A 23,229-nucleotide genomic window follows, 5' to 3' on the forward strand; every position below is an offset into this window, starting at 1 on the left:
GTGTGTGTGTGTGTGTGTGTGTATGGTCAACATCATCATCAACATTATAATCGTTTATTGCCACGCCCAACTGCACAACAATAACCACAAAGACAACAACAACAACAACGCTTAAATCAGTTTCAATTTAATTTAACTTGTTTCGTGCTGTAATTAGGGTGCTGCCGGCAAAGAAAAACGCTAATTCATCAACAAAACCACAACAATGTGAATAAAACAATAAACGAAAAAAGTGATTCATTCAAATGCAAATGTGAAAATTGCATAAATTGAGTAATTGGAAATGCCGTGAATATCGGCAAACATATACTAATACAGCGGCTCTTGGGAGTTCTGCCTGTTAAATAACAGTGAATACACAATACACAAAATATACCCTATAAAAATATGGCTCAAAATCTCACAGTCGTTGTGGGCGACCACAGTAATAATAAAGATAGTGCAGCCACAGCGGAGACATCGGTTATCAACTTTAAGCCAAAGGATACAAATGGCTGGAAGGACTACAAGAAACTAAAGACATATCTGATACTTAAAGATCAGCAAAGCGAAAAGGTAAACGAATAATGGAAAAACAATTGTCAATTATTAATGTGATTACTGTAGTAATTATTAATATTTACGTGTGATAGTTTCAAGTACAGTAATTTATTGCTAGGGATTTAGTATATAAATAGTAAACAGTTGAGCCATCCAATTACTCAATTATTTATGTAATTTCTACAGTAATTATTATTAGCTTAGGGCGTTTTTTTTAAACAACTACAGCAATTTAAATCTAGGTCTAAGTACTACAGTAATTTATAGCTAGGGATTAAGTATATAAATAGTAAACAGTTGATGGTTGCTAAGCCATCCAATTACTCAATTATTAATGTTACTACAGTAGCTATTATTAGTTTAGGGTGCTATTTTAAACTGATACAGCAATTTAAAGTTTAAAGTAACTCGTTCCATCGCATATTCAAAGTTGCTTCATTTGATTATCGTTTCGTACGAGTTCCCACTATGGAAAGCTAAACAAATTTTAATCAGATTCACATCAAACTGATGATGAATATTCATAATCTAGCCGACAAGCAATTTCAATTCAATTCAATTGCAACAAGTGATGCCACTGAGAACGGAAACAATCGGTTTAATTGCGCAATCGATTGGGAACTTCCTATAACTGTAATGGCACGCTATGATTAGGTAAATGTGTTGCAATGAGCACATTATCAACAATTTACCACCACACCACAGATATATATATATATATATATATACTTATTGTGTATTCAACGTTAACAGATAATGACAATAATGCTGATAGTGTAATCTGTATTTGAGATTGCTATCGCTTATGCCTCTAATGGGATGTATATATTATAGTATTGTCTCTGCCATATATATATATTATTCTTAATCGATCGTTTCACTTCCTCAGCGAGCTTGGTAGTGGAATGATATTACTTGCAACAAGGCATGTATCGCTAATCTCAAGGCGATAAATGTGCAATCAATCAATCAATCAAAGTTGACCCAAATTGCCAGCGTCTGCAATACATAAATTTACTGTGGTCAGGCATCAATGCATATTAATCGCATAAATAAATAAATAAATGCATAGAACATGTTTTTCTAGCATTGAGTTTTGAGCAAAAACCAATTCAAATTCAACCACGGCGAATAAGAAGAAGAAGATGTATAAATTTACGTGCAAATCAAAATAAATAAAATTGATTTTCATTTAAATCTGTTCAACTTATACCCTGTCTGCAAAGAAACTGGCTAAGCAGGTGATGCTAGACAAAAAAAAATAAAATACATATACACTAAGGGGATTACCCCTATAAAAACATAGAGAAATGATGACCATATTTAATATAATTGAAAAATTGTTCTCTCATAATGAGCATCAAATGAGGCTAAGCATGTTATAATGCGCTGGTCAAGAGAACTCGACTCGAAGATACCCTGTATTTTGTGTCTGTCCTTCTTGTACGATCTTAATTAAAATTTCACAGTTGATCAATAATGGATAACAATTGATATTATATATTATATAACAATTGAAAGTCAATATCTTTACAATTGCTACTTTTGTTGCCAACGTACAGTTATCGATAAAATTAAATAAACTTGATCAGCGGTATATTTGAAATTTTAATGTCTTTGGCTCGGATAGTCTCTGAGATTAATTTTTATACACAGACGGATGCAGATTTGAATGGATGGACGGCCATGGCTAAATCGATTAGGCATTTCAAGCTGATCAAAAAAATATATATATACACATTAAGAGATCGAATATGCTTCCTTCTGCCTGTTTCATGATTTTGCACAACTTCCCCATATCCATTTTCATATTGTTAATGGCTTTAGTAAATAAAAAAAAAGTTTGGCCAATAAACTTTAGGATGTTCGCTTAAGAGTTACAATTATTTTTTAAGTATACGGTGACCGCTTGATATATAATCACGACCTCAAACAAACGCACAATTCGCTCGCTGTCTCGGTCCCGCTCACTGGTTCTATGCTTAACAGACAAATACAGGCACGAAACAAAAGTTATAAGCACAAAAAACAAGAAGAAAAAGAAGAAGAAAAAAGAAGACAGAAGCAGAGAGAAAAAAGCCTCTTCATATAAAGTTATTAAACGGTCATGACCCCCATTTTGAAAATGCTTATCAACAACATAAAAACCGAAACAACGAGCAGCCAGCGAACCGATGAAGAAGTAGGAGGTGATGGCAACCTGGAGCTGGAGCTGGAGGTGGAGGCGGAGGTGCAGAAGACAACAACAAATAAAACAAGCAAACATGAAAACGAAAAAAAAAAATATATATATATACATACATATATATATATGTATATATGTATGAATAAAAATGACGAACGCGTTCTCATAAGAGCCGCTTGATGGCATCGTGTGGCGGGAGGGTGGTTGGGGGGAGAAACCAAACTGGGTTGAGGCTGGCAGTGGGAGTGGGTTACGGGGCTGGGAAAGTGGAGAACAGAAGCCAACAACGCTGGCGACGCCATTTGACCGCTCGGCGTCGGATCAATAAATATGGATGACTTGGCGCTGTCCAGATTGATGTGAGTGCACACCAACAGTGGTGGGGGAACGCGTGGATGGGGTAGATACTGAATACACTCTGAAAAAATATACATGGAACAAGTAATTTGAGAAATCGTAAAATAAAAGTAAAAACTAAAGTCGAGTGCATTACAAAAAACTCATTGCAAGCATTGTTGGACTTAAAATAAGTGAAAAATGTTCTTGTTCGCAATTTTGTAAAATATAATTAATTTGATTCAAGCTGAATTTTAATTGTTTACTTAACTGGACATAATTTGAGTTCCCAAAAACTATCTTGCAGTTAGAATATCGAATGAATATTGAGAATATTATAATTTTGTCGAGGAGCTTGTAACGCATCCGACTCAATCAATCAAATCTATCAGCAACACTAGCCAAGTCGATATAGTCACGTTTAGTTTTGTTGAAACTGGGAATACTTTCTTTCTTTAACTGCATGCAGGTTATGTCTAAGTCTCCACGATCTGCTCACTATATCAAAAGGAGTATGAACAATCTTTTGTTTACGAAGTTTTACCAACCAAAGACACCAGTTATATGTGATATGCTCGTAACTCTTGGCCAAAAGATCATCACTATCGGACTACAACTATATCAGATAAATTCTCAACATTTCTAGTGAATCTTATGTATGTCGGCAGTTTGAGTCCGGTCTGCAAGGCAATATAATCTTTGACGTGCCTGGGAGAAGCGTACTCTCTTGTTTATGCTTCAATTGAGCGCAATATTTCCATTTAATTTCTCAGTGTACACATAAATGGAATGTGTGTTTGTATTGTTTGTGTTTTTATCGTGCGTTGTGTAATAAAAATGCGCGCCTATCAATGTCAAAAAATCTGACACACAATGAAATATAAGAAAAGTAAACAAACAATTAAATTGCTTAGTGCCTAATAAAATAAATGAATGCCCGTTGAGTTTTGCGTGTGTTTGTCTTTAACCAGATCTGACTGGAAATGGCAGACAGCTGCCCAGATACAACGGACTGTCTGTCTTGCATGTCTGTCCGCCTGTCTGGCTTGCCTGTCTTGTCTGTCTATCTATGCGATACTTATGTATCTACGCGCTTGGCACAGATACAATTTGAACAAGGCGGAGGATTTGCGAGCAAATAAGCAGAGAAAATACATGACACAAATAAACAAATACAACATGCATGTAGTTTTGTATAGATTGGTATAGATGTACATCTGTATCTGTATCTGTATCTGTAAATGTATCTGTACTGTATGTGGAATTTGAAGAGCTGCTTGGGCGTATACGTAATATATCAAATAGCTTTTGCCATTTGCTGATGATAGACACAAACCATGCGAATTAATTTCGAGCCAGTCTGTGTGGGCTTCCGTGTGACAAGTTTGTGTAAATACATATTGCATTTGTGAGATACATAGATACATATGTACTTATTTGTAAGCACATCTACATATATATGCTAATTGTATTTAAATGGGCTTTTAAGCTGCCGGCACTAATCATATGATCAGTATCTGGTGCTCAATAAACAAATGCAAAGCCCAAAGCGTGACTAACAAACTTGTTAACGATAATCTCAATAACTTAGTACGGCCCCCATTATTGTTGATTGCGTTTACGAAGCGTCAACTGATTGATAAATGCTTTGCTCATTAATAAACATTCTCCATATATCAGCTATATCAATATCTATGTCTACGTGTATAGTATCTATTTCTAGTGTAACTTCAATTGTTGTACTGGGCGGTAGACAATATAATCTATTCTAATGCCACTGCAACGAGTATTATATTTGAGATTATTTACAGTTGACAACATAATTTATTAGGTTGTATTTCGATCTTAGTTATGCATAAATAATTTACTTAATATTTTGACTTTGTTATGTCATTTGTTGTTGGGTTTTCTATTAGCACATTTGGAGAACAGCTAACAGAGATGATTCATTGGTATTACGAATTTTTCTTTTGACTGTTGTATGCTAAAATTCGCCAATGTGATAATTGATTTTAAATATTTGCATTTAACACTCAAACATTTGTCTGTGAGCTTAGCTATTAAAAATGGTTAAACTAAATAAATATATATATTATATATATTCTTAATATGCCCAACTGTCAACAAGCGAATGTTGATGATTGACTTTAAATGTTTCACACTCAAACTTTTGTCTTTGAGTTTATCTGTTAAGAATTGTTTATCTGTTAAGTTGGTGTTAAAAACACCCGCTTTGCAATTAGTTATCTTACATAAGTATTTTTAGTTCACCTTTGCTTAACGAGTTTGCTGAACATTGATTAGCATTTATTAACACAATGGCGTTAACATTTTCCTGAACTCTATCGATCTCAACTAATCACATCTCTCTCTCTCTCACTCTCTATGTCTATCTCTCAAAATATATATATCTTTCTCATTTACAGGCCGCTCACACGCCAGAGTCACAGCGTTCTTATTTGTTGAGAAAGCGTTCGGCGCCCTCGGCGGAAAGAACAACGTTTGTGTGCTACACTTGTGGCATGGATACGCCCTCGTCACAGTTGAGACTTGTGTATTGTTGCCCCAACACCGAACGGGAGCCCTACTATCCGTTCATCAAGACAATGAAGGTCTATAAGAATGCTAGTCCAATCAGTCCGCAAGGTAAGTCAAGTCAAATATCGTCATCAATTTTGTTGCATGAAAACTGAAATCGATACTCTGATTTATATTTGTCTAGGAATGGTACAGATCTGTGCCGGCTGCAGCGAGAAGCACCACAGTCTGGCGGAAGGTGGCACTCCAGTTGCTGCTGCTGCTGCTCCAGGCTCGGAGCCGGGTGCAGCGCACTCGCTGGAGTCCAGTGGCGCCATCTACAGTGTCAATCACTCAACTACGTTTGTGGGTCGGAATTCGCCATCGGAAAAATCGCTTGCGAATTCAGATTCAACGTGCAATGTGCGATTCAAGGTGAGCTCAAGCTGCGATGTAGATGTATAGCTTCTTCAATAGCTTCGCATTAAGTGCCACATTTGCTCGACTTTAATCAGGATCTCACTCAAAAAACCATATCAAATTTAAAACAAATAAACAAATCGACGGGGTCTCAGTTGTCAATAACAATTTGTAGAATTTTTAATATACAGCTTCGTTTAGTTTTCCATTTTCTCAACCATTAACATGCCACTCATTAAGAGTATGTGTGTTTCTCTGTGTGAGTGTGTGTGTGTGTGTATTGTCGTATCGTATATGGAAATTTACTAGCTGTCGATTGCAGGCAGGAATTAAGTGTACAACGTACAAGAAAAGCGATTACATATCATGTGGAAAAACAAGTGGAAGCAAGCACTGAATGGCAATAATCGACTCAAGTTGTACCCTAGCATAATATTGAATGGACATGCTGGATGTTCAGTCTATAAAAAAGTCTGAAAGTCTGGATTGTTATGTTCGTATAGAATATTTCTCATTCATAAAGTCATCAACTGATAAACTTCTTAAATAATTGCATTCAACATTTATTTATTCTTTTTACTGCAATTAAATATTTCCCTAAACTAAATTGATCAAATAAACAATGTGCTTTTCTTAATTTAAATCTTCAGCATACCCGCTATGTCAATAAGTATAGGGTGTAATATACACACACACACGCACATACGTCAACTCATGCAATCGCAGAATACAATAAATGGAACTTGGCGTCTCGGGGACCGTGTCGCGGTAATGAGAGCAGCTCTGGTCGCGATAACACCTACTGACATCTCTGACCATTTGGCTGATAACCCAGCAGCGTGTCACAAAGGTGACGACCCGACGGGCAGACGATCAGACAGATGGACAGAATGGACAGAGTGTAATGCATGTTGATAATGATGATGATGATGATGATGATTGGGCATTGTTGAGTAATTCATTTGCATGCTGAAGGTCGGTCGTAGCGATATCAATTACGAATAAAATATATTATATATATATATATATATATATATTTTCTTTTTTTTTTATTATATATATGCAGAGTATTGCCTAGCGGAAAGAGCTGATAAGAGTAGTGGGGCAGAGGGTTGCGAGGCAGCTTCATTAGTTAGCGCTTATCAGCGTGTTGCGGGGTTGAAGCGCAAAAGTCTGGTGTCAACATGTTAACCAATTTGAGTCAACAAATGTCAAGATTAGATTGCACTGAATGAGGCAGAGAGAGAGAGAGAGAGAGAGAGAGGTAAAGAGAGAGAGAGAGAACACTTAACCAGGAGCGGGGTTTAGAGGGAATGCCTCTTCCATTTCATTTGCCATGTGCGCTTTAATTACGGTTTCAACGATTCTGGGCGCGCAAATGCAAACAATTCATAAAAAAAGAAACAACACAATTTCAACACGATACAAAAAAAAGAAAAACTTCAACGAATTATTGTATAAATAAAAAAAGCACTAAACAAGAAAAGGAAAAAGAAAGTAGAACCAAGCGGAAAATATAAAAAAGTATACTACAAAAAGTGGATAAACTTGGAAGGCATCTGCCAGTAGTAACCGGTTTATATTTGATTTTGTTTATTTTTATTGGTGATATGCAGCAATTTGTTTTGTTTAAACACGTTTTTTTTTATTTATGGTTCGGCTTAAGTAGTTTATTTATTATTTTTGTTACTTTTCTCTTGTGTGTGTTGTTTATTATTGTTTAATGCGTTTATGTAGATTTGAGTAGTATTCAAGATATACCCCTAATGGGAATTTTGACGACTGCCTGAATGGCATTTGAAAGACAAGCGTAAATTATTTATACTGATTTCCGGTTTCATTTTTTTTCTTTCTTGCTATTTGTTTTTAATTGTAGGTGGAGTTCGTAAGCCTTGAAATTTAAGTCGAATTAAAAATGTGACAAATTCACACATCAAATTTTATGGAATAATCGCGTCTTCATATTAAAAAAAATGCAGTATTCATCTAGAACGATAAAATAGTCATTTTTAAGGAATTTCACATTTTCGTAACAAGATCGAATTGCATTTGAAAATTAGAAATTGGATTAGTGAAATTGTTGAATTTAGAACAGAAATGTTTTTAGTGTACTTAGCATTAAATATGGGAACACAGCCGTATGGATATTATAACCTTGACTCGGTTTAACGACATTATACAGGCCACCTACGACACAGACAGCATTTATGCAAACATGCAAACAGGGGGTCGTCTATTGTCTATTGTCTATTCTTACCAAATGCAAAATAAATATAAATGTTCTTTTTTTTTGTGCTTTTTGTTTCTCGCTTTTTGTTATCAGCATTTGTTGCCAATTGTTTGCTTAGCGTGTCTCCGGCGAAAGAAATTGTCTTCTAGCATGCAAATAATTGTTTAGCTGAGCCCGAAAATTATCTTTAGACAGGTGCAAACAAAACCTTTGGCCCACTTAGCTGCAAAACTAAACGGCAATTGCATATATGGAAAAAATAGCTACTTAAATTGACGACAGACCCGAGAAACGAGATTCACACATGAATACGTCCCGAAATTGGAATGACAAACATAGCGCTTAATCAATGTACCCGATTTTTCCATAATATTTGTTTATTATATATGTATAGATGAAGTTGTTACTCGTATATATATCTCCATAGATATATCTATATATAGATGTGTCAGTATCCGCATTCAATTTGCTTCTTAACAGATAGCATATAATTAAAGTGCGATAATATATTGCGTAAACAGCGCTGACGTTTGCATGTCATTCAGCTTAGGCAAATAGCAGTAAATATAATGCCAATACAATTATGTTATCAAGTGCGCATACCAACCCAACATATTTGTCTACCCACTAATTTATTTTAGTGAAGTTGGCTGTAAACTTGAGTAATATTGTCATTGTGGTACACACAAATAAATGGTTATCTTCAAAAACGACAAAGACTAGATTTACGTATTTCAAACTCGTAAAAGATTATATTTTGAGAATTTCTGAAGCTCTTTAAGTTCATAATTTATTTTATTTTTAATTGCTGGTTGCTTGTTAATCGCTTAATTCTTCTTAACAGCTTTCTCGGCTCGGTGGGTAATATGCGATGGCGCTTTTAGAATCCGTAGAGTCGTTTGTCCAAAGATTAAACAAGTTATTTGTTAGGCCACTTGTAAAGCCATAAACAGAAACGTTTTTTCGCCATATATGGCAGCAATTTTGAGATTTAATGGCACTTAATAAACACAACACGAGCATTGTAAGTAGTACGTATTATTTAGTGGGGAATGCCCGAGGACTTTGGCACACATACTCAAATGCCAAGTCATTGTTTTGAAGCTGCGGGGGTTACTTCTAAACAATTCGTGTGTTGAGTGGGCTTCATGTTCAGGCTTTTTTTTTTTAGCATTTTAACAGAGAGAGAGTTTTGTTACCCAGTCGCCAATTGAGCTATTGAAAATGTCGATTAATTGCTGTGTATACAGTTTGAAAAAAAAAAACAATAAGTTTTAATTAATTCGTGTTGATTACAAATATTATAATTGCTCGTGGCATTATAACACGATCACGAAGTGAACAACGTTGGGGTTCGTATTAGTTGACTTTCAATTAAGTGTTTATTTATGCCGCCCTAAAACCACTTTCAGATTGCATATCATTACACTGTGCTAAATATTTTAAAATACTCTACATTCTAGCTAGAATTTTGCTAAACATATATAATAAGACTTTAACTATCTTGATTGATTGTGACATAATCAATGTAGTTAAAAAGTTGAAGTGCTTCACATTTTGTGCACTTTAAATAGATTCTAGCTCCCATTTTTGTCAAAGTGTAGTAGAATTATTCATCATTCACAAATTGTAATTGAATTTGTTCAACTTGCGTTGGGGTAACCAGTTCTGTTTGGTTTTTTAGCGTTTCCATAAAACATTTGTGCTGATAACACACATTGAGAGGCCTCCTATCGAAAGAGCACTCGCTGGTTGTACTCTTTTTGATGTAGCCCGAACCGATTCTGTCCGGTTCAATGCGGTATGTGTATCTAGATTTGAGTGGTGCTGCCCTCCTCTATAGAAAATCAATTGTATAGTGTATTTAATATAAATTTCGATTAGATAAGTGCGAATTGACTTATTTATATATACATGCCATGTGCGACGTTCCTTTGTTTTTTACGTTTTTAGTGTTCGCGCAATGTTCTTGTAAAACTGCCGAAACGTTTAATGCTAATTTCTAATTTATATACAAATAAAAATTGTATATTGCAGCCATATGAAACGAATTCCAACAACTCCAACTCGAACACAGCGCGCGATTTTAAGCAGATTAGACGAAGCGATTCGAGACCCAGTTCGCCCAGTTCGACCCAAGGACACATCGAGAATGGACATGCCCAGTACCCGTAATATGATTGACAGCTTTTATAGCGTTTAACTTAGAAAACTAATCAACATATTCCTCCATTCACAGCTGTTCTATATGCAAAGTGCTTTGTCCGTCCAATAAAATGGATTGGCTGTCCACGAGTGCCGAGCATATGAATTCGCATGCGATGCACTTTCCCTGCCTCAAGGCCAATGCCAGCAGTAATGGTCTAAGCAACAATAACAACAACAACAACACCACAACCAATAATAACACCAACAACAACATCAACATCAATAACAGCAGCAGCAGCAACAACAACAGCAACAACAGCAATAACAACAACAACGAACTGAACAGCAATCGTGTGTTAGCCTGCAAGGATTGCATTAGCTACTTAACCAGCCAGTGGGAGTCAATGGACGCGGAACGTGTGCCCTTGGAGCACAGAAGGTCTTAATTTGCATTACATGATTACATCCATTAGTCTATATAAATCTAATGCCAATTACTCGTTGTCTTGCAGATACAACATTCCATCGCCCATGATGACCTCTAGCTCGCCGAATGGATCTCGCCATGGTGCGATGAGTACCTGTACTCCGCCCTCAACGCCATCCGTCTCCTCATCAACGCCTGCCAGCACCTCAATCTACTGTTTCCTCTGCGGCCTGCATTCGGATTTAACTCTTGCCCGCAACCTGTATGGCAGCAAAGAGGTATTAAAGCTGTCTCTCACGGCGTAGCTTAAGAAATTCGTAAAGTTAGCGTTTAAGATCAAGCGCATTTCGTTAGTGGTTGAAAGAATGTATTGAGGAAGCTAAAACTCATCAGTGAATATCGTAAAAAAACACAAGGAAAAAAGTTTTTAAATGAATACTTAATGTAATACTAAATGTAAAAAATATTTGACCCGTTCAAGATATTTGTTATATAAAACCTTAACGGTTATAGGAATAATATTCGCTTGAAGCATTCTATAACAGTATGTATATGACTAAGTTCCGGCTTGCATCACAAGTAGTAGAATGTAATCAACTTGTAAGAAAACAGATACATAATCTAGCAAATCCGAACAAAATTGTTTTGTAACTTATTTGATTAGTCTTCGTTTGCTGTAAGGCTAATTAGTCAAAAAAGAAAAAGAAAAGACCTTAAATATCTACATTTATTTAGGTTAGACCCAATTTCTCAAATATTTATAAGCTTGTAAATAATTCAATATCTCGATGGACTCAAATTCAATTGTATCATATAAGTTTGAATAGAAAAAAGTGAGTTCACACGAATAGTAATTTTGTTAAAGATCCGTGATCGATAAACAACCAAATAGAGATAAGTTCTCTTGTCAGCATTAGTCTGTGTAAGTCCGTTAGTCTGATAAACGAAAAGAGCTTTAGTTTGTGCCGGAAAATTATAGTTATTAAGAGCTTAGATCCGTATTATTGCTAAGTATTTAGCATGTTCCACTCTTACAAATGTTACCTAATTGATATATTTATATAGATTAGATTATGAATGTCACCTGCAAGTGATGACCTTCGACAGAAGCATTTGTTCGTTAAATTGTAAAACAACTATTTCGAAAAGAGTTGCATTACGTAACATGATTGCTATTAAAACTAATGAATATATTACATAAGCGGAAATATTAGTGTAATATTTGTAATTTGTAACATGTACAAGTATTCAAGTATACAAGTATTCAAATTGCTGAATTAAATCCATAATAATTCAATTAATATAATTCATTATTTATGAAACTTTACATATTTAGTTCTGTTTGCTAGCTGCTTGTGAGATTGACAAGATAATATTGGCATAAAAATGCGATTTGAATATTTATATTAAGTCAACAACTTTTGTTTTAAATCTATGTGCTTACATTAAGAAATCGGCATTCAGTTTCAATAGTTCAAGTTTGTTGGCGAACTTTAGCGCAATGAAACATTAGTAGTAGATTTCTGGTAGATACAATAATTTTGTCAAAAATAATTTGTTTAAAAGGAGTTGCGCCTTTTATTTATAAGCAAGCTACTCTTTAAACATCATTTAATAATATTATCATATCACATTGATTCGGGCTTAAGCTAAATCAAATTAAATGCATTAACTATTATATTATTAGTGCATTACGTATATATTACGACATAGAAAACAACATTTTAAAACTAGATAGTTTTTTAGGAAACAATTTGGATTATTTGCGCTTTTGACAAGTTAATGTAAACTGCAGATTATAATTTTGCAAAGCATTCAGTTGTTGTATCTTCTAGTTTATATTTACACTCTTATCAACTACAAATCCGAATATAACTCAAATTCTGACTTTGCAGGGCTCAAGACCTTATTTTCCACTGTTGCTGAAACACAACTCTTTGCCAAATGCTGAGCAGCTGCGAAACAATACGGCGCTAGTCTGCACATTTTGTTATCATTCCATGTTGAATCAGTGGCGCAAGTAAGTAATTAATATCTCTATATACATATATACTCAATTGTATCGTATGCTTATCATCAATTATATTTACAGATATGAAGCTCAGAGTCCTAGTACCAGTCCGGCGGATCGCAAATACAATTGGCACGATTACAACTGTCATCTGTGCGGCATAACGACTTATAGGAAACGGGTCCGGGCACTGCCTGTGAATGAGTTCCCCTTTGTGAAGCATCAGAAGAGCGACGATGGCCTGCTCCTGGAGAATGGTGAATATGCCGTCGTTTGCTTGGACTGCTATGAAAGCTTAAGGTGCGTTTTGACAGCCCGTTCAGCATCTGCTCAAGATTAAACCGTACTTTATCTATCCACCCGCAGGCAACAGGCATCGCAACATGATCGCTTTGGGGTGCCCATCTCTAGGCGGGCCTACAATTGGGTGCCCCAGCCGCCGCCACCCGAGGATAGTCCAGAGGCCGCAGTGGCACGTCTGCCCTGCGGCGAACGCTCCGATCGCATCGTAAGCTAAAAAACAGTTTAATCTTTTGTCCAAACCCTTTTTGTAACTATGGATTTTTGTTCTACCTGCAGTTGATGAGCAATGCACTGAGACCCATTCCAAGCAAGAAGACAACGTCGCCAAAGCAATACGAAAAATCAAAAGAAGGTAAGCGTTTTTTGTAATTTGAAACTCATTTTAAGCGCTTCGAGGTGACCGAGGTTCAAGTGAAACCCAATTCGCGCCAATAAACTTCAATTGGTTTCACTTAACATTTCTGAGCTGACTATTTGGTTAGCACCTGCTACCTGCTACCTACTTCTCCAACTGCCCTGCCCTCCTTCCTCTTTGTGTAATAGTCTTAAAGTTAAGCGTTTGGCTTAACAATTTGCCAAGTTTGCATTTTTAAGCCTTGTTCTCTTGCTTCTCATGTCAAACAGTTCAAATGCATTTGTTGGGAATCACATTGCTTTGTTTGTAAACTGAGTATGTGTTTAAGTGTACATATGAATATAGATAGGTATTTCCACTGAAAGTTATATTTATTATATGTACATGCAATGATAAAAACTCAATCTGTACTTTACTCATTCATATATATAAATGCATATCTTATATTCTATTGAAATTGATATTTATGTATCCTCCTTGACAAGCTTTATGTGAAAGCATTATATTGTACCAAAGTAGATCAAATCTTCAATCGGAAACTGTCTCACTGTCAATCTGTATGAAAACATCTTATGTCTGCGATACTATTGAGTCTAAAGTTTGCAGAAAAGTTGCCCCATTCCAAGGCTGATTTGATCATAAAATTGTTCTCAATATCAATATGAATTGGGTATTATCCCATTTGCAATGCGAACCAAACTTGCCCCATTTTACATTCGATTTGGTATATACAGAAGAGTTGCACATATTTTGTATTTTAATAAGCAACGACAACAATTTCAATGCACATTATATGCAAATACCAATCAAAATCATCTGCTGTCCTTTACACTCCAAAAAGTTTTCCTAATTGCATTTCCCGAGTTTGCTTCGCAATCAATTTGCAGGACTAAAAACGAATAAAGAAAATGAATGGAAAATGCTGGGAATGAAGCAGAAAACTGAATAAGAAATCAACTGATTAAATGCCCAATAACAGGCGAAGACCGCAAATTGGTGGTGCAATGTGGCAGCAGCACAGGAAGGTGTAGGGTTCGTGGAGGGGGAGGGGAAGGGAAAAGAAGAACTTTATGTGCTACGTTTGCAATAAATATTGATTTTTTTATGAATTGCAAAAGACGCTGGTCCAAGTGTTTCATGTCAGTGTGTGTGTGTGTGTGTGTGTGTGTGTATATGTGTGTGTGTGTGTGGCGAGGCAGGGTTTCATATGTCCATGCCACTTACTTATTTATGCAACAGCAGCAATGGCGTCGGTAAACTTCTTCAATAAAATGCCAAAAAGGAAACATCATAAAAATAAATAAACAGAGAAAACCCCACAAAATACACACACACAGACACACACACACAGACACACACACACAGACACACACACACGCACGCAGACACACACAAAATGAAACTGTAACTTTGCACACCATTTTTTATGAAGCAACAACATCCCACACAGACAAACCTACCACCCCACACCCCCACCCACAAATCACACCCCCTCAACACCCCAAACAAATGCCACTTCCGACAACAACAAATGACAGACAGCAAAAGGGAGAAGAATGAAAAGAAAAACCAAAACGAGAAACAAGAAATGAGAACGAGAATCATGAACAAAACGAGAGGCAGCCACAAGCCAAGCCAAGCACAAATAATAAAAGCAACAGCATAAAGTATTTCGAATTGAATTACTTCGTGTTATCCTGTCAACCATACGAAAACACTCAAGAGCATTCAACATGCCACACGCTTCCGCCCTGCACTCCCCCCAACCAACCAACCCAAAAAAAAGAAGAAAGCAGAAAAAAAAATAACCAAACCAGTCATCCTTTGTTGGACCACCCTTGCCACCCATCGTTTAAGGAGTTGCCATCGATTTGCAAAAGTATATTACCCACTTCTACACTCCCCCATTCCCCACACTACACCACCAACCCCGACCCCAGCACACCACATGCACAACTTTTCGTAGGTGGTGTGGATCAAATAATTGTCCTCGTGCCAGCCATGGGGTGGGTTAGGCTGGGTGGTTAAGGGATGGTTGGCGGGGGAGAGGGGTTGGTCGGTGCTCAGTTGGTACGTGCTGAATAAGTAAACATAAAACCACTGAATTTACGCTTATTGCACCCGCAAACATTTTGTTTAACACAACAAGCGACGCGTTGAACTTCTCTCTCGCTCTCCCACTTGGACTCTCCCTTTCGCACTCTCTCTCCCGTTCTCGCTCGCTCGCTCGCTCTTTTTAACTCTCAGTTTCTCGCTCTCAACTTCAGTGCTTGATTGGAGGAGGGGGGTGGCCTGCTATTTCCGGCCTCAATTTCAAAAGAAGCTCAAATTTCCACACACACACACACACAGGCACATACACAATTTTCCGGCTTCGCTCTTTGGCACTCTCTCTGGCTCGCTCACTCTGCTCTCCGAGCGCTGTCAACCCGAATCAAAAGAGGCCCCACTCCCCATTCTCCACTCCCAACTCGCAATTTCCCCCATCCGAAGCCACTGACAGTCGTTTCCTCGTTGCCACTTGTTCAGTCACTCACTGCTCCCATCTACCATCTACCATCCTTCTTCAGCCGTCTCTCTGCTCTCTGCTCCCATTGCCTAGTGCCACTCCCCTGGCTCGGTTGTGCTTTTCACTTTTGCGCCCACATCTTTTGCAATCGTTTGCCACCTTTGCCACACAAATATTTCAAACACTTGCCAACCGACTGACTGTCAAGGGTGGGGATGGTTGGTTGGTTGGTTAGGGGTTGGGGATTGGTGGGTTGAGGCGGTTGAAACCCCCTCTGGCCACACAGCCATTTCCGTTTTGCGTAGAATAACAGTTACATTATCCTTTTTATTGCCACACTTTCGTCCTGCCCCAGCCACACACACACACACAGTCACACACAGAGGCACAGACATATTTGGCTTATGGCAAGCAGCGACCTCTCCGACCCCGTTTCTTCGACTTTATTGTGGCCCAACTTGGCCGGAGCTGTCAGGACAACGACGACGTCGTCGTCGTCCTCGGTCAGGATGGTAAACTGTTTATGCCAAGAGAAGGGGGGCGAGGGGGCGGGGGGCGGTCACGAGTCGGGTGGTCTGGAACGTAGTCCGGAAATGTGGCAAAAAATGTGCATTTATTTTCTAAAGCATTTCATTTTTCTTTTCTCTTTTTTTTTGCTGTGTTTGTGTTAACTCGAGTCGCAGTAAATTGTGGTAAACACGATGCCAAGTGTTGCTGGCACTATTTACGAAGTTATGCCCCACAGTGCACGCACAGTGGGACGCATTAGCATAATTGGCAAATATGATGATTGCTGTGTGCACGGAAAATAAATATAGTTGCTGTTGGTCAGCAAGTTTGTCAAGAGAAAGTTTAATTAAACAAAATGGAAAGTAATTGATTTTGTAGTCAAAAACAATAAAACAATAATAAATTTACAGAAGTTCTTTCTTGAAATTTAACCTATGATTTGCCTGTATATAAATAATTTATATTTATTAATAAATAATAATATATCATTTGTATTTTATTATTTATTTCGATATTTATATTTTCTTATTTCTTTACTTAACTTAAACTTTCTCTGTCCATTTTTAACCCACTCTGTTTTACAAACTCTCGATTTCTTAATCCCTTTTTATCCAATTTAGTTTGCTTCACTCTTGTTTTCATAGTCCTTTTTTATCCCACTCTTTTTTCTATAAACTTTTAATATCTTAATCACTTTTTATCCATCGTACTCTGATCTGCTTACATAATCACCTACTTATCCAATTTATGAATTATTATATCATTCGCTTTGCCAACATTCACATGCCGCAAACAGCTGATTGGTCACACAGATACACCACACACACACACACACATAATACAGAGACATATGCTTGTAGTTGTAGCTGTCAGTACATACATAACCTCAACTTACTTGCATCACATAAAACGCTGATGTGGCATGAAAAAAGATATAAATTCAGCCAATCGATGAAGATAAAATACATTTTTGTAATACGCTCTTAATGCTGCACATATGTGTGTGTGTGTGTGTGTGTGAGTGGGTGTGCGTACAGGAGTTCTGGGAAATTATGCGCTAGGGGGTTTGAGGGGCGGGTCGGTCTGTGAGTTGGCATCTTTTGGAAGTCACTCAAGTGTGCGTCGACTGGCAACAAAAAAATATATGTATATTTATATATAAATTGCGTTGGTAGAAGTGAAATTTCAAGTGACAAGAAAACTTCAACATTGACTCTTAGTGTGTGTGTGTGTGTGTGTCTGGTTTGGGTGTATGTACACGCGCTCATCTATGCGTGTGTGTAAAACCCTTTAAAAGCTTGTTGTTGCCAGCCCCATAAACGTTTAGCCCATAAACCCTTGATGTATGGAACATAAACACCACACTTGCAAGTGCCACTCATCCTTTTTGAGTCCTTTGGGTGCTTTGGGTCCTTTGGTCCTGCTGCGTATTTTCAGTGGTGTCGATGTGGTTTCAACCCGCTGCTTGCCTGCCTGCCTAACTGAAATCCAATGTGCGTTGCTCGACAACACCCGGACAACCAGGCAACCAACAACAACAACAACAAGCGACAACAACTGGCAACCGCAATGTCAATAAATATGTTACGCTTGACTCGTCTTTTTTCCCCCGTTGTTGTTGCTCTTCAGTTTTGGTTAGTTGCTTTACTTGGCTCAGTGTTTTTTTTTCTTTTTCCTATTTATTTATTTTTTCTTTGCTTCGTTTGGCAATTTGGCCTAAACATATTTATTTGGTATTTGTGCTGCTGTTTGAGTTTTTTTCCCTTGCAACATTCTTCACCAGATTGGCATTTTGGGCTTAAGTGTGCGTGTGTGTGTTTTTGTGTGTGTGTGTGTGTGTGTGTGTGTGTGTGTGTGTGTGTGTACACACTCGAAATTCCTTTTGTCAAATTAGAAGCAAAGTACATTTGCATTCGATGCCATGTTATTCAATACACATACCCCATACTTCCATTGATTTGGTTTCCAGTTTTTCGTTTTATTATTATTTGGCATACCCTGTATTTCAAACAAGCTGAGTAGTATATATGTTTATAAAATAGTCAACATTATTTGAATATCTGCAATTATAGCTTATCTTTTTTAAGAAACTTAATGTGTGTTTGAAGAAAATGCAGAATAGTATTCGGGATAAGTTATAGTTGCCAGTACAGATTACACATAACATTTCCAAAGCAGGGCATCTTCTAGTCGATAATTGTATTGCCATTCGATATATATTCTTTTTTTTTTTGGAAACTTGCCTTCTAGCTTTTATTAAAACGGAATCAATTGTTTGCTGCCCGGGCAGCAGAATCGTGCTCCGATATCAAAGCCAACTTCTTCTTTATTTATATGCATGCACATATGCATGTATATTCATGAATACATTCATGTGTACCTATGTATCTAATATATATGCGAAGGGGATTGCACTTGTGGGCTTCTTAATGTGTTATGCAAACTGGAAGAATACATTTCTTGTCATACTCACGTTTATTTGTAGACATATTTGTATATCTATATTTGCATAGAGTACAACTATTATACGTATTTCCATTGGGAAAATGCCAATTTTTCAAAAGTTTATTGAGACGCTTTTTATTGTATACCAGGGAATATGGGGAAATAGGGAATATTCCATTTGATATGGATTTATTATATTTCAAGTTGTCATTTTTTGTTGCCTACTTATTTGGGCCAACTAAAGGCAAGTTATTTTTTAATACACGCATTTCATAATTTGTTGTCTTGTGTCTGTTTTGCTATTTACCATGTGCAATTTGAAGTATTTTCTGGTGTTTTGTTTTGCCAGGCTATCTTTGTGGATTAGCAAAGTTGACTTCCCTTATTCCCTCGTCGTCTGCTGCAAGCAGCAATCTAAGCACACACACACACACACACACACACACTGGCTTCATTGTTGCTTAGTGCAGCATTAGTTGCTGCTGCTTTTGCTTGCTATTGCAATTTTCACTTGTGCAACGCTCAACGCTCACCTTGCTTTTTACTCACTGCTGCATGCTCTGACTGCACTCTTCCTCTTCCTCTCCTTCTAACTCTCATCTGCTCTTAACCTGAGCTCAAGCACTGCTGCTTCTTCTTGGTCTTGCTGCTGACTAGCTTACTTGGATGTGTGTGTGTTTGTGTTTTTGTGTGTGTGTGTGTTGGTTTGTGTTAGCGCCAAACTGATTTACTGTTATAAATATTTGCTCGTGAGCTTTTTAAGTACTTTTTCTTTTCATAAGGCCTGCCTGGGTTCTGCCTTGTTGGGTTCTCGCCACGTTTGCTTTGTCCTTCGTTCGTTTGCTTTTAAGCTTTTTTTTTGTCCCTTTTGCCACTTCGTGTTTGCTTTTGCTTTTGCTTGCATGCCGTAGTTCGCTTGCATACTTTTCAGCGTAATTTTTATTGAATCATGTTGCCCAGCGTCGGTTTCTACTTCAACATTTTATTTTTTTTTACCTTCATTTACCGGTTTTGCTGGCACATTGCGGGAACGTGTTTTGTGTTATTCTGGCAACTGGCAACTGGTCCTCTCGTCCTGCTCCTGCTTGATTTTGATGCTTTGTCCGCGATTCCGCTTTGTTGCTGTGCTTGTTGTTGTTTTTGTTGCTGTTTCCTGCTTTCGTTTCACTGGATATGTACTTATTTCTGAGATATTATTGCCGTCACGCTCCCCAGGGGAATCATTTTGCATTAACTGAGCAAATAACCAACTTTGTTATATTTTCGTTCATTTCATTTCATTCCGTTTGCGTTCGCTGACGTGCCCTGGTGCAGTGGGAGGGGAGGGTTGGGTAGATGGAGGGATGGTGGGGTGGTGCAGTTGTTGTTATTTATGCTGGTTGTGCTGCTGGTTTTGGTTTCTGCTTCTTAATCTGGTTTCCTCCATTTTTTGTTTCGGGTGGGTTTTTGTGTGCTTCTACTTCGCTGATTATATTTACCCTGTTGTGCTGTTTGTATACCGGTGTGTCTGTGTGTATGTGTTTGTGTTTGTGTGTGTGTATTTTGTTTGTGTATGTGAAATTGAATGCTCAATTGAGCACTTAATTAGCAAAAACAGTTTTTAATGACGACACGAAAGCATTTTATACTTTGATTGCACTCCTGTGGCTAGCCGAGTGGATGCACTGCAAGAAAAAAAATTGATATAATATTATACGGATTATGTTTATATTTGCTTTTATTTATTTATTTAACGTGTTATGCGAATAATACATAATATGATACGAATTATTATTGCTGTTTACTAAATTCGTCTTGTAAAGTATTTATGAGTTTTTATGATACATTTTATACTTTAATTTTCGTAAAATAATTTATTAACTTTACCAATACTTCACTTTTACTTGAAGCATAGCATTTATTTTTTTGCTGAACGAAATAAATGTAAGTTATACAACAAATATAAAATATATTCATCTACTAGACTATTCTGTTGACTTTTGAAAGTCTTTTGGTAATCTTGGTGGTATTTATTATTCAGAAGCTTAAATTTGGGTTCGTAAACATTTCGCTCAGTGTGTGAGGAAAGTATTCGTGTATTGCTGGTGGTTGCTTGTTAATTCTCATTTCTTTCTCATTTGTACAACACTCGAGTTGGCCCTTCGTTCTTCGTTCACAAAGGTTGCCACGTCACGCACTCTCAAGCACGCGTCAGGCAGGCATCCCTTACTCTCTCTCTCTCTCTCTCTCTCTCTCTCTCTCTCTCTCTCTCTTACTGTCTCTCTCTACAGTCTCTCTCTCTCTCTCTGTCGGCCTCTCTCAGTGGCTCACACACACAGAGAGAACAATTTTTTGGCGTAGCAGACGTAATTGTCGATGTGATAAATGTGTTTTTAAGTGCGTCATTTTGAGCATATTATGAGTTTATAGGGGTTAATTTTCACCCAAGCACTTTGCATGTTGCCTCTGGCATTTTAATTGAATTGTTGCCATTGCTCTACGGCTATTCTTGTTATTTGTTGTTGCTGTTGTTGCTGCTGTCGACTGGTATTTATTACAGTGGCTTTTCGCACGGCATCACGATTTTTTAATTAACAACAATTCGACTTGATGATAGCCTTAACTTTGTAAAGTTTGTAAACGCAATGAGCTTCATTTATTTCAGCCGAAGAGCGTATAAATTAATTTGATAGAGTAGTTTTCTGTATTATTTAATTGATCAAATATATCATCAATTTTATTGATAGAGGAATGATATCTAGAGATTTTTCTTAACGTTTCTTCGAGATACCATTTAAAACAAAGACAAGTTTTTCCTTATAAAGATATTTGTTTAAGAACTATCCTCTGTCATCTTATAGATAAGATGAAATAGTTTTCAAATTTCTGAAGCTTAAAACTCAATGTTCTAAAAATATTTCAGTCAGCTTTTATCGCCCTAATCAAAAGCTAAGATGCTGAAAATATAAAAGTCAAGTCTAAAATTACTAAAATATGTTTATCATAAACTTATTCAACTTGAATTGGTATCTCTGTTAATGAGAAACCACCTTGCTTGATTTTCGGACAGTGTATAATAGCTGTGGAAATTGACAAATCACATACTTTGGGAACAATTTAAACGACAAGTGGCGAAATTTCAATGTCTGTGAAATTCGAATCAATCAGTCCACGCACGAATGCACTCGACTCCTCAACTCCCCATCCTCGCCCCGGGCGAGACTCCTTTTCGAAACTTTGCAAGTCAACTTGGGTATCCTTTGCTCGCCGGCCAACTGGAATGGGCTAGAAATACATGCATACATATATATATATATATATCTATATATATATATATGTATATATATGTATATATATGTACATATCTCTTGTACATACGATATTTGGCTTTGGGATATTTTTGGATTTTGGTTTTGCAAATGGATTTATAAACCCTTATGTGATTTTATAGGCCCTTTCGTCATTGTTCAAATAACACAAAACGCATCATGTGGTTAGTGCTCTATCTCTACTTCTCTCCCCCCTCCCTTTCTCTCTCTCTCTCTCTCTCTATGTTTCATTTCCACCTTTCCCCTACCTTGTTTGCGTATGTGTTCAATAAAGCGAACTTGTGTGCATGCATCGGAGATGGGAGCTGGAAACTAGAAGCTGGAGGAGCTAAGGCTACTTCTATCTGTTGCTCAGAGAGCGTTGGTTTGATGTAATGAAATTCGAGCAACGACTGGTGAGTGTGCCTGTGTGTGTATGTGTGTGTGTGTGTGTGTGTGTGTGTGTGTGTGTGTGTGTGTGTGTGTGTGTGTATGTAAAACCAATAATAAGACGATAGAATGAGACAAGTAGTATAGGCCCTAATGGCTAGTCAGTTGTATATATACGTGTGTGCGTGTGTGTGTGTGGGTGTGTGGGTGTGTTTGAGTTCATGCCAAAACGGTTAACAAGTGGTGCGTGTATCAATTCAATTGAATTTGCAAATGTTGTTGTTGCCCACTGATGCGTAAAGTCGACAGGCAGTCATCCAGGCAGGCAGTTAGGCAACGAGGACTATTCGACAGGATCAGCCTCAACTCAGCTCAACTTTCGTTATTTGCGATACGCCCAAAAACCACTTGATGTTTGTCTTCAGTATGGGCCTCCGTACGCTCACTAAACACACAATACACACACACACACATCCTTTGGAAATAACCCAACCCATCTCGCCCCGCACCGTTTTGCAAAGTTCGATGGGTCACGTGTGAGTGCGAGATTATACGGCTGAGAAAGCGTATCTTCACTTTTGCGGATATCTCTGTACATGGAATAAAAATGTATATG

General features: G+C 37.3%; 1 protein-coding gene across 1 annotated transcript in view; it reads left to right on the top strand.

The window, feature by feature from the left end:
- LOC6559965 overlaps window positions 1–23,229 on the top strand; it is a 78,730-nt gene that overhangs the window by 19,414 nt on the left and 36,087 nt on the right. Inside the window, exons 3-11 of the mRNA XM_032735380.2 lie at window positions 5,488–5,707; window positions 5,784–6,013; window positions 10,266–10,399; window positions 10,468–10,815; window positions 10,889–11,081; window positions 12,699–12,823; window positions 12,896–13,114; window positions 13,181–13,322; window positions 13,394–13,469. Coding sequence (XP_032591271.2) covers window positions 5,488–5,707; window positions 5,784–6,013; window positions 10,266–10,399; window positions 10,468–10,815; window positions 10,889–11,081; window positions 12,699–12,823; window positions 12,896–13,114; window positions 13,181–13,322; window positions 13,394–13,469 — 1,687 coding nt within the window. The remainder of the gene's footprint in view (window positions 1–5,487; window positions 5,708–5,783; window positions 6,014–10,265; window positions 10,400–10,467; window positions 10,816–10,888; window positions 11,082–12,698; window positions 12,824–12,895; window positions 13,115–13,180; window positions 13,323–13,393; window positions 13,470–23,229) is intronic.

Source organism: Drosophila grimshawi, unplaced genomic scaffold, assembly GCF_018153295.1.
Source record: "Drosophila grimshawi isolate 15287-2541.00 unplaced genomic scaffold, ASM1815329v1 contig_1367, whole genome shotgun sequence".
NCBI classification, from domain to species: Eukaryota; Metazoa; Arthropoda; class Insecta; order Diptera; family Drosophilidae; genus Drosophila; species Drosophila grimshawi.